This window comes from Mytilus galloprovincialis, chromosome 1, assembly GCF_965363235.1.
Source record: "Mytilus galloprovincialis chromosome 1, xbMytGall1.hap1.1, whole genome shotgun sequence".
NCBI classification, from domain to species: Eukaryota; Metazoa; Mollusca; class Bivalvia; order Mytilida; family Mytilidae; genus Mytilus; species Mytilus galloprovincialis.
Window position 1 is genome coordinate 44,647,522 of NC_134838.1, and position 13,373 is coordinate 44,660,894.

A 13,373-nucleotide genomic window follows, 5' to 3' on the forward strand; every position below is an offset into this window, starting at 1 on the left:
TTGGATTCCGCCATGTTAGAATCACAGTAACTGCAATTACGATGATCAGTTTAACACCAGTGACTGTCGCAAAGGTATTTCGTTTGACAGCTTTTAAGTTTTAATTGGTTTAAAAGATGTAACGTAAGTGCATTATTAATACTGAAAAAGTTGTGAATAACTTTAATTAGAACTATTGTGTATGTATAACCTACCTTCAACTTCACAAAGAACCTTTATCAATTCTACATAACAAGCAGCCACACCATGTGAGCATAAATCTGAATTTTGTCTACAAAAATTCACTGCATTTATAAACGATGCCACAGCATTGACTGGTTCGTTTAGTTTTTTGTATACAAATCCTTGTCTTAAATAATTCTACAATAAAAAAAAGTTTCATAGAATTTAGATAGTATTGATCTCATATTCCTTGTGAGCAACCCTCTATCAAGGATATCATGATAGGAAATACAAGCACGGGAATATCGTTATCAATTGGGAGATATATACTCCGTATACAGGCGCTGCTTGAATTTTGCTACATAGAAATCTAGATGTAAGTCAAGAAATGAGGCAGATTTAACTGTTTCTGTTGTATCCTTTATCTCTAGTTCGAGGGGATAGATGAGTTCAATACAGTCACCAAATATTGAATTATTTAGTGATTGAACATCATTCATATAGCGGAACGTAAAGTAAAATGAAACTACAAACGTCTTATATTTTATCCTTAGAATTTCCTGTATGAAGTCAGCCTCATAATAAAAAAGAAACAAGTCAGCAAGAAGCGGGGTACAATTGGTTCCCATGGGAATACCGACAGTCCATTGAAAAACGCGTCCTCCAGACGTAACAAATAGGTTGTCAATATATATATATAAATCGAGCATCTTGATAATGTCAGTTTCAGAGAATTTGAATTTTTTGTTTGAATCAGAGTGATTCTTTACAAAGGAGGTTTATCCCTCCCTAACATAACTTGTTTCTACGTTGGCCATTCTTTTTTTTTTATGAAGCAAAGCAATACCAACTCTTTCAAATTTGCCTTTTAGTTTAGAATGGGGATTAAGTTAAACTGTAGAAAAGTCAAATGTTTTAATACTATTGTAAGATGAAAGAGTCTTAGATTGTATGTACTTTAAAAGATCTTTATTTTTTTAGTATCCACATCTAAATCACAGCACCTCTAGAATATGCAGTTTCACATTAACTTTGAAGCCCGGCTTTGATTACTGATAAAATGAATATTAATTATTTAGAAAGAGGTTTCGTGGAGCACTTGGAAGACCCATTAACGTTCCGTTGTTTGGAAAGACAATTATATCCAAGATATCCAATACATTGATGGATGATCCAGTTCTTCATCTTCGGTTGAAATTCCAAAGGAACATAGAACAGACCTATGATTATTTAGAATTTCCTCTTTAGTAAGTGGGTATATGTTGAGTTTCCAAGTGAATTGTCAACACTTAATTCATTTATCAAGCAGTTTATTTAGGGGCAAGCTGAATGACGCCTCCGGGTGCGGGATTTTCTCGCTGCATTGAAGACCAATTGGTGACCTTCTGCTATTGTCTCTTCTATAGACGGGTTGTTGTCTCTTTGACACATTCCCCATTTCCATTCTCAATTTTAAGTAATGAAATTTACACACAACAGCGATGTTCTATGGGGATTTATCTGAAAGCGGACCAATTACATGTATATCAAGAATACAGTTTGGCATAATTATACTGAATAACTTTTATACTGAAACAATTATAATAAACATTGGCTGAAACGCAAACGAATGTAATTTGGACAAAACATTTTGCATCTCTGTGAATATAATTACCTTGAAATATCCTGGATAATGTAACGAGGCTTGATTAGCATCATACAAACTTCTTCTGTAATCTCCCAAGCTATAATAGACAAACGCTCTATTGGACAGTAACTTTCCAAATTGTTCAGGAACATAGCATTGGAGCCCCAAAGGAATTGATCGGGTGAAAGCATCAAGAGCTTTTTCATAATCTTTATTGTTCATTGCTTCCAAAGCATCACGGTTTAGTTGTTGTAATGCAGACAGAGTAGTCTTAACTGAAAGGTAATAGATAGTACTTTAGATGTGATTAATTTTAATGAGAAGGACTTGACTAGATTTCATTTCTTCAAATTCTTCCCTTATTGTTTGCAATTCGTTTTCTTTATGTGAATAAACATGAGATCACATGGCAAGACTCGGAAGTCAACAACAAATGGAAGTTTTTAACCACCTTGACTAGCTATACAGCCCTTGCACGGTCGGTCAAAAATCAAACTCTCATTAAAATAACAGTATTATGGTCATGATGTTGATATGATCGTGACGTCACGTTTGATACTGATTACACATCTCATCTACAAAATAGCGCATATTGACAACACTTCGTCCAATCAAATAGCATTAATTTTTCTAGAAAGTTTCATAGTACATACTTTTCCTGTGTATCTAGTGGCTTGTCATATGTGAAATGAGAAGGAATTCATTAAGTATTGTGCGAGGAGCAATTATAAATAAAAAAGAGTCATATAGCTCATATTCCTATTAATATATAGGTTTTTAGAATATTTCTTAACGATAAAATAATACCATTAGAAAACACATAAAAAAGATTTTCAAACGATATATAAAATAGTAATGAAATTATAACATTCCTTAGAAGCAGGCTTTGAAGAAATCTAAACCATACCATCATGAATTAAACTACTATCATGATAATGTTAGTAGAAGAGTCATATAAATTTATGTATAATCTTTATGAAGGTAGATCCAGAAATCGTATTGGACACTGGAAATTTATAATTTTCATTTTCTAGGCACTGGTCCGACACCACTTGAGACCAAACACCCTCTTCGTCTTCTTTCCTATCCACCTCCTCAACATGTATAAGCTCAATATCTGGTAAATCACTCTCATGTATAATGAAATCCAATTGTTACGTATATGACATAACAACAATTCATAACAATAAAAGAGAAAGCAAAACTTGGTTGTTCCTCAAATTGTTCAAACTTTCTATTAAGATAGAGAAAATTATAAAAACATACTAAATTCATAATCCGGAATAGCTTGCCCTGGGGGTTGTTGAGGGTAGGCCATAGTTGTGTTGCTTCTTCTCTTAAAGAATTGCTCTAACAATTTTCATCTATTCGTGGATGTCATTTTCACTACGTGTCTGAAATAATGTAGACCAGTAAATTACCTTTGGAACATGAATTATATGTATTTTAAGTTAATAAAACAGTGACTTTTTATAGTATTAGTTGCTAATACATAACATGAACAGTAACATGTATAATATAATTGTAAATAGATATAACAGTACACAGTCTTGTATTTATCATAATGATTGAAAGTCAGAATATTACTCCTGTATAGCAGTGGATGTCAAGGTGAATATGTATCCCCTTTTTGTTTTGCCTTATTTATGAACGATCTCGTATTATATCTATCAAACTGCAACTCAAATGGACTGGTAAAGATTTTCAACGAACTTAATACATATTCAAAGTTATTCTTAATATTTTATAACCGGTTATTTTATATGCCGTTAATAATGTCACGATGATGGCAGAATCGACATAGGCAACAAAGCTACTTAGGATTTCAATGTGGGTCTTATTGATCATGCAGAAATCATTGTCTTCAAATCAATCAAAACATAGCTCGAATTATTTGATAAATGTATTAAACCTTTTTTAAAGTATGGGTGCGAAGTAGGGATTTCAGCATTAAAGAAATAACCGAAAAGGTCCACTTAAAAAACTTTGACTATACTTAAAATCTTCTACCCAATCGTATACATAAAAAGGGAAAAAGGAGCACGTGTAAGACTTGTGATATGTTAATCACGACTCCTGATTTTACTAGTAATTTAACATCTAAAACATATTATACTAAATCTTTCGAGCCTCTGGACTGTTCCTCGGACAATGTCGTGTACGGAATCGAATGTACTTTGTGTGGACTTCTTTATGTTGGTGAAACTCGTCAAACTTTGCGTAAAAGAATGAATCAACACCGGTCTGATAATAAAGATCCTCAATTTAGGGTTCTTTATAACCATTTTAATCAACCGGACCATGATCCTTCTTTATCTATGAAAGTACGCATCATTGAGAAAATTTATCACCACACAAATAGCCCTGTACTAAGTACTCCTTTCCGCAAAGATAGAGAAAATTTCTGGATAAGGGAGTTAGGGACTGCAATGCCATATGGTTGCAATGACAATATTAAAGGAGTAGGAAATTTGTCAAGTCCTGCCTGCAGTGATGTTAATGTAATGAGTTTATTTAATACTACCTTACGACAACAACGCAGTCATGGGTAAAAACATTACCATCGGCCTACTGTAAAAAAGTCTTCCAAATCTAGATCACCATCTGGGAGCTTTGATGACCTTCTTTCACATCTTCATCATCCACTAGGGTTACATTACATAAGAACTATTCTCTTTTCACTGCCAGTTAATTTTCTTAAACGTTTAAGAGATTATGCACTTGACAAAGGAGGCACCAATACATTTTCTGCAACATACAGACTAGTCAGTATTATTTGTGATGTAGCTCTTTTCCGTCTTTTCAAACCAGTAAGATCGGAACCTTTACATGAGGAAAAGAGGATATTCCTTCCTGTTGATTTTGCCAATAGAGGAATTGATGCAATCAATATCTGCAACGTTCTACATCACAAGGAGGTAATTATACATCTAAAATTCCTATTTATTTTCAAAATCAGTCTGTTCCTATTGTATCCTACAGTTACACCAAAACCATTGCACCTAAAATATTTAACTATAAACAAGCATTGCAGGACCTTGACTTAGAACAATACCTAAAACAACCTCCGACATGTGACTGTTCCCACTCGCCTTATAATTACAGCCCCTCTGGTCATGTTATAACTGGGGATCTAAACATAATTCAACATGAAAATCTCCGAAAGGTGATTTCTCATGGTCCTAAGTTTAGAGAACCCCAACACATCAATTGGAACCATAACTTCAAAATAATTATGGATTCCATTGAGGACTACGCCAGAGCATGGGCTAAGCGAGAAGAAGTTGAACTGGACACTTTGTCAGAATGGGTTAAAACTATCAGGTCTCTGATAAAGCGTCGCGTTCACAAGTTGAAAAACTGTGTGAACGATCGACCAAAGTCCGTTTTCAGAGACAAAGAGGCCATGAAATGTCTATCAACTCTTCATGATAAGTATGTTGTTGTTACTGCGGACAAAGCTTCAAATAATATTGTCTTTGTATGTAAATCGTATTACTACGAATGTCTTGTAAAAGAATTGGGTATAAAGGAGCACTCAGGTAATCCCACATACAAAGACATATCATTTGACAAGGATGAGATTTTAGCAAATCATAAGTCCTTCATGGCTTCAATAAACATTGCATTGAACACCAAATCGGAGGACTTACCTTGTTTGTATTGGATACCAAAGCTTAATTCCGTACAAACAACGGTATATTGCTGGCTCATCTTCATGTTCTACTAAAGAATTGTCCATTAGATTGACTAAAATTCTGTCCGCAGTGAAAGAGGGTCTTCAGAAATACTGTGAAACTGTTTACTCGCGTAGTGGTATTAACCATATGTGGATTCTTAAAAATTCTAAAGAACTTCTAGACAATTTTAAATCTCGGTCTTTTTCTGAAATTAGTTCCATCAAAACTTTTGATTTTTCAACCCTGTATACCACCATTCCCCATGTGAAATTGAAAAATCGCCTAAAAGAAATAATCCACAATGCCTTTCAACATAAAAATGGTAGCATACGCTATAAATTTATTACTTTGGGATTTCATAAGGCATATTTCGTAAGTAGTGACAAACAAAAAGGTAAAATATGCTACACAGAAGAACAAGTGGTCAGTATGCTGGAGTTTCTTATCGACAACATATTTGTTGAGTTTGGAGGTAGACTTTTCCAAAAAATTGTCGGCATTCCTATGGGAACAAACTGTGCGCCTCTTCTTGCCGACCTCTTCTTATTTTCATATGAATCGGAGTTCCTCCAGACACTTGTAAAAAACAAGAGAATCAAAGAAGCCAGATTATTTAATTTCACTTTCAGATATATTGATGATGTTCTTTCCATAAACAATCCGAACTTTTCTGATTGGGTTCCATTAATATATCCCCTAGAACTAGAGATTAAAGAAACAACAGACACGGCTTCCTCCGCCTCATTTTTAGACTTATATCTCGAATTTGACTTACACAGTCATCTCAGTACCAGAATCTATGACAAACGAGACGATTTTAATTTTGAAATCATAAATTTCCCCCACCTTAGTAGCAATATACCAACTTCACCTGCATATGGGATATATATTTCACAACTTATTCGATATTCAAGAGCTTGCAGCTCCTACTCAGACTTTGTAATACGTCATCAGTGTCTGAGTAGAAAGTTGATGAAACAGGGGTATGTCAAAGAACGTCTCGTTCTTTTTCTAAAAAAGTTCATCGGAAGGTACCAAGACCTTGTTGATAAATATTCCGTATCAACTTCTCAAATAATACACGATGGTCTTGATGTATAGATTCTTCGTACTGATGTTGTTTATCATCTTAACAACGTGTTTTATAGTTCTTTCATTTGTCTTTGTTCTATTATTAATATTACTTTTACTGTTGAATGGTTTCATGTGATATCCGTTTCACGTGGCTCGGTACTTATACATCTCGTCAATGTGTTTGTATTGGCTTTCATTTTTTTGTGGTTTGTTTTGTATTTGCGACTTTTTGTATTTCTTTTGTTCTTATAACGTGACTCTGTACTTTAAAAGATCCCGTCAGTATGATATTGTTCCATTATATGTCATTATGATATATTTCTATTATGAATTACAATATACGTTGAACCACAAACGTCAAAATCATTCAATCGCGTAGTGGTATTAACTATTTTTGGATTCTTATAAATTCTATATATAACTTTTGGACTAGTTTAAATCTCGGTCTATTTCTTAAATTTATTCTTACATACTTTTGATTTTTTAACCCTGTATGCTAACATTCCCATGAAAATTTTAAAATTGTTTGTACGCACATTGAACGACAAATTTATGTGACGTATAAAATTTTCTGACGTCAGACACTCAATAAATGTGTTCGTAGATAGTAGATGTTTTTGTGTTCTGTTAAATTGTTCCTTTTAAAATTGTTAAACGATGATGACTGATGTACCCATATTTTGACTATTATATTTATTGTGTCTGTTTATTTAACGCATCAATGTAAAAATATCGGAAATTGATGAGACTGTCATTAAAGTGAGAAGGTTAGCGCTATAGAACCAGGTTTAATCCACCATTTTCTACATTTGAAAATGCCTGTACCAAGCACGTACCAAGTCAGGAATATGACAGTTTTTGTCCATTCGTTTTTGATGCGTTTTGTTATTTGATTTTGCCATGTGATTATGGACTTTCCCAATTGATCTTCCTCTAAGTTCAGTATTTTTGTGATTTTACTTTTTATTAATATAATTACGGTGAACTTGTGAGTTATCCTCTAGAAATTAACATAAAAAAACAAATATTTTAAGATGTGAATTAGCATTGAGGGTAAAAAAAGAGAAAACAAAGCTTATTTAACTTTTGCAAATATATCAATTAAGTTTTACCCTTGTCCGTCCTTCCGTGCGTCCCAAAGTTGGTTTCCCGTTCACTAATTTTAGTTTGCCTCAACTAAGTGTTATGCTTATAGCCACACAACGGCAAGTTCGTCACTTTTACCGTTATAGAGTTATGCCTCTTTACAAATTGAAAATTGCTGGATTTTTCGTTTCCGTTCTCTAGCCTTAAGTTTGCCTTTATCAATTGTTATGAAACTTATACACAATGCTTATCACCACAAAATATAGATCAAGTTCAATTTTTTGGTGGTGTCACCTGAACCGTTCGACAGTTGCTCCTTTACAAATGGAAAAATTGCTGATTTTGTCGTTTCCGTCCTCTAACTTAAGTTTGACATTATATGAAACTTATACACAATGCTTATTACCACAAAACACAGATCAAGTTCGAATTTTGGTGGTGTCACTTTACCCGTTCTAGAGTTATGCTTTACAAATGGAAAAATTGCTGATATTTTTGTTTCCGTTCTCTAACTTAAGTTTGATTTGCCAAATGTTATGAACTTACACACAATGTTTATTACCACAAAACTCAGATCAAGTACAAATGGATAATCTTTCTTTCATAATCCAAGTAAGCGGATTTAAGCTATAATACGGTCTTCGACAATTTGTTCATTGAAATGAGAAATGCATCCGGACTACCATAAATCTGTTAAGCTGGGGTCACACATTCACGATTTCTACTGCCGTTCTTGACAGGACCATTCCCGGTTTTCAACCCGCTTCTACTCCAATTTGAATCTTTAGCCAGGTAATATTCGACCGAGTATGTCACGACTACATCCCGATTCTACATAGTGTAATCCGACAGATATCAGACAGTGAACCGACGCTGATGGAAGTTATCCGTTCGAAAACTGTCGGCAAACTCTGGATGATCAGGTACTGTCGGAACGTAATCCTACCACAGTCCGCTCTATCGTATCGCAAACCGCCTTGTCTGGTCTCAGTCGTATTGTATTCTGTAATTGTACTTGTCGGGACTCTGACGTGGGTATCATTGACGACTTTCGTATTGATAACGGGACTGTTCCGGAACAGTTTCTCCAAAAACGGTTCGCAATCGACAAGATCTGGATGCAATCTGGACTCAATCGGCAGAAAAATAGCAATGCAAAATTTCTCCAGATCATTCCGTCCCGAATACACAGAACATTGTTAGGATTTTGATCCGATACAGCAGAATCTGTCACGACATAGGCACGATTGTAATCCGACTAAACAAAATCGGCTGAGTTTCCCCGAATGTTACGTACGGGACGCACCTAACTGTCGGGGTGCTTTGCCGAACTATTCTAACCCTTCACGGCCCGTAGGAATATGCTACGAACTTAAACGACTGCAATCAGACAGTGCTAGGACATTCCAGATAATTGAGGATAGTAATCCGACTTTTTCACTTTTCGTGTCGTATCGCTGTCTGATCTCAAACGGGAGCAATAATCGGCAATGTGTGAACCCCGCATTAAAGAAAAAAATTATGAACTTACTTCTGACGAAAAAGGAATTCAGAATGTGTCCTATAGGTGTATTTTAAACGCATCTCTGAACAGATATGCGTTTTTTAAAATGTCCGATTTAAATTCTGATTGTGATAAAACGTAGAAGGGCCTGTATTTATAATACCAAATATATATGGAAGGTTCACAGAAACTTTCTTTCACTTTCACTTTTCAATTAAAATCGTACTTTCCCCTTCAGATAAGGGATAAATGCCTTTATCTCATATATTAATGTTTATCATGTTACTGGTAATAAAGATTTAATAAAAGTTTAAATTCCGTATTTGTTCTTGATCCCCTCTCTTTCCGTATTCTGAACCTTGTACGTGTCGGTGACCTTTCCACTGTGTGATGTCACAATCATACTACACCTTGAGAATTGTCTAACGTTCAATTAGGAAGCTTGTTTACACCCACCCGCATATACCCCTTCGTTCGCTTTTTTTTAAATTATATTTCTGCTGATGTATTTTTCAAAGGTTTTTTTAAGTTTATGGTTAGTGGTGATTCGGCAGACGTGGAAAACAGATTCAGTAAGAGAACGTGGTTTGTTCGGAATAAAAGGAATTATATCATGAATTGGCGACTTCAAAAATTGTATAAGAATTCATGAAGTATATAGAGAATAATACATGATAAAATCCGTATCATATGCCGTATCATCCCGAGATACCAATATCAGCCAGAGGGCCTTTAGGCCCGAGGGATGATATTGGTCGAGGGTGATACGGATTTTGCCATGTATTATTCTGTTTATCATATATTTTTTAAAACCAAATTAAAATCGTTAAAAAATGCATTTGTGCAGAAACAAACTTCACGAAAATTATGACCAAATAAACAATAAAACTTCAGATATTTTGATTTTAGTTGAAATGATAGGACGTTTTTTTTTTTAATAGAAATCATTTTTCCCTAATAAGCCTGAAAATGCAGCAACTGGACGTCATATGTCAAACGTTGACGTCACTCTAGTTATGCGATACGGATTTTGCTATGCGATACGGGGTATGCGATACGGGTTTAGCTATGCGATACAGGGTAGGTGATACAGACTGGAAACAAGAACCTTTATTAGATATACGAAATTGCTGTATTTTGTACTAAATATATGATAAATGGTTATATCAAGTTTATAAGTTTATCAGTCATTCCGATTTCACGATTTACTGAAGGATTGCTTTGGAGGATGGAACTTTTGGACGGGATCGTTTTATTTGAAAACTTAATGCATATTTATTAGAAACAAACAGTGCTCGTTTTATTAAAACTTTAATATTTAGATTTTTTAAGAAAACAATTGTCGCAGTGTTCACGCAGGGGAGGGATCTGGCAAGATGACAGGGAGGGCATGATCCTATAATTCCACGTTAGAGCATATGCAACAATATTTTCCTGTGGTACCACAGCGATGTTGTGTTTTTTTTTTTATAATTGGTTTTTCTTGTTAACCAGTGCAGCCGGTTCATTACTGCTACATAATGTACCAGTTTTTAATTATTCTATCCTCCGAGTACCGGGGATATTTTAACAATGTGAGTGTAGGCAACCAAAGGTGACCGTACAACCTTCAATAATGAGCAAATTCCATACCACATGTGACCTATTTTATTTCATTTATATTAAAATCTTTTATTAATTAAATACTTCTGATTGAAAATTTAGAACAAACTACGCAATAATCCCTATGAATAATATTTGTCACAGATACACATTTAATTGAATATGTATTTGTATCAATTATCAACAATTAAAACTCATAAACAACGAATCAAGTATCTGTTCCTCTAATTGATTATAGAGTTTAATAAGTGCAGTGGCATAGCCATAAAGATGATAACTAAATATATATATTTGAATGTCGCAATTGTCTTAACTTCATTCCCGTGCCATTTTTCTCTGAAAGTGACCTATCGAATTATCACCGGGTATGACCAGCATGAATACCACGACGGGTGACACGTGTGGACCAGGATCTTAACCTCCCAGAGCTGAGATCAGTCCCAGTTTTTTTAATTGGTTGTGTTGGGTGAGAGGGTTAGTGCTATAAAACCAGGTTTAATCCACCATTTTCTACATTTGAAAAAGCCTGTACCAAGTCAGGAATATGACAGTTCTTGTCCATTCGTTTTTGATGCGTTTTGTTATTTGATTTTGCCATGTGATTTATGAGTTTGAATGTCCGTTTCGAATCTATAGCCTCTTCTTAAAGAATTATAAGGTACAAATACTATAGAATGTTAGGGGGGGGGGTAATAAAACGTCTGCCGAAAAGAACCGTAGTTTCATTGGTTAAGGGATAAGGGAACGACCATTCAACTTCAAAAAGGGGGGGGGGTAAAGGTTTTTTTTACAAAAATAAAATCATATCCCCAATTTTACCCAAAAAAAATATATTCTGGACTAGCAGATGACAAAAACAAAAATTCTGAATTCAAATTCCCCAGATACCTTATATAATCTTATAGTGCTAAATAAAAAAAAAAAAAAAAAAAAAAAAATCAATTTCATATAAATACCTTGACATACATACAAGAACGACATCAAGATAGCTATGTATGGATAAAGAAGTGAGTAACAACAAATTGCCAAGTTACCATAAATGAGGGCGAGGGGCAATAGGGGTCCGTTAATTTGCATGGTAACAACACCTCGATTTTGGCAAAAACAGTTAACAACAATTGCTGATAAAGGATAGTTCAATGTTTAGAATTTATGTCAACAAAAAATGTGTACTATCATTATATCTACTGGTATTTACTCTCACTGCGTAATAAATCAGTATCATATTGTGCACTTAATCAATAAAGATAAAATACTTTAGTTTACTGTTTGTTTTGTTTGACACAATGCACAAGCAAATACAATGTGTAATAATAAACATTTCCTGCATATGAATTATGAAAAAATCTTTAGACAGTACCCAGAGAGAATTGTATTTTGACTTTTTCAAATAGTAAATGTTAATAAATATACGTCCGAAAATTAAAAAAAAGGGTGCACGTTTCAAAATAACCAGCTTATTTAAAGAATGTTATAAATTGATAGTATATAAATAATGAAAACTAAAAAAGAAAGAAAAAAGGAAGGGTCCGTGTGCTTGTTTTCGAGATATAAGCCATTGGTAATTACACATATTAGATGTGATATTAATAATATTCTCCATGTGATATTAATAATATTTTCCCTGTGATATTAATAATATTCTTCAAAACAAATAGTTGCAAACATTTAACATACACTAACTTACTCATAAACGTGACCCATTCTGAAGAAGTCCTTATTGTACTTGAAATTGTGTTTTATTTATTTTCCATTAGCATTCTATTTTACATCCATTCATTCACTACATACATCGACAATGTTAACTACCTATTCATAAGATTAAAGGTTCGTGCATGGAATTTAGTACAGTTATTATAATTCTAAAGGTCATTTGATGCTTCAAGAAGCATAAAAGTCAATAAATAAAATATGACATTCAGTTTCACAATTTGACACGTATTTAAAAATAATTCCATTGAATATTATATGTATATATATTTAGTTTAAATTGAAAACAACGTTCAAACCTATGATTGCGTTGAATAAAAACCGTAATTTTTATACGTGTGCATGTAAAACAAATTTTGTTGTAGAGGGGTCTAGATACAGCACAAATAAAATTTGGTCGAACAACTGATGTTCTTAAATCTTGCTGACTGTATTTTACGATTGTCAAATAAATTGATCACAAGATCTTTGTATATCTCCGATACATTTACTGTATGGAACATTTATATGAAATTCAAGCACTCTCTCTCTCCAGTTAGGGTGTAGTAACGTACCATCCTAACGTATAAGTGAGGAACACAACCACTATGATCATGCCAACAACTGGGTTTTGAATTGATGTGTTTATTCCCGATCCAAAGGCCCTGTGAGTGAAGAGTCTGTGTTTTTGTGTTTTTTTTTGTTTTTTTTTTTTATTAATTAACGTGAATTGGTATGTTATCATTAACAAATTAGTTTACTTAAGTATATTACTTCACCTACTTGTAAAATTACATCGTTTCCATGCTGAATAAGTGTAGAATGTCATGCGTTCCTGCTGTGTATTACCATTGATTTTCTGAAAATATTCTTTTTAAAATGAACTATTTTTAACTACTAATTTTTACCAGGTATATAATCATATATGGCAACAGACCAAGAAATTCAT

General features: G+C 33.8%; 1 protein-coding gene across 1 annotated transcript in view; it reads right to left on the minus strand.

The window, feature by feature from the left end:
- The window catches only part of LOC143061066 (uncharacterized), a 31,480-nt gene extending 18,107 nt beyond the window's left edge, over positions 1 to 13,373 (minus strand). Inside the window, exons 1-5 of the mRNA XM_076233671.1 lie at positions 13,204 to 13,373; positions 12,423 to 12,540; positions 3,056 to 3,183; positions 1,817 to 2,064; positions 195 to 360 (exon numbers count right to left, since the gene is read on the minus strand). Coding sequence (XP_076089786.1) covers positions 195 to 360; positions 1,817 to 2,064; positions 3,056 to 3,107 — 466 coding nt within the window. The 5' untranslated portion in view covers positions 3,108 to 3,183; positions 12,423 to 12,540; positions 13,204 to 13,373. The remainder of the gene's footprint in view (positions 1 to 194; positions 361 to 1,816; positions 2,065 to 3,055; positions 3,184 to 12,422; positions 12,541 to 13,203) is intronic.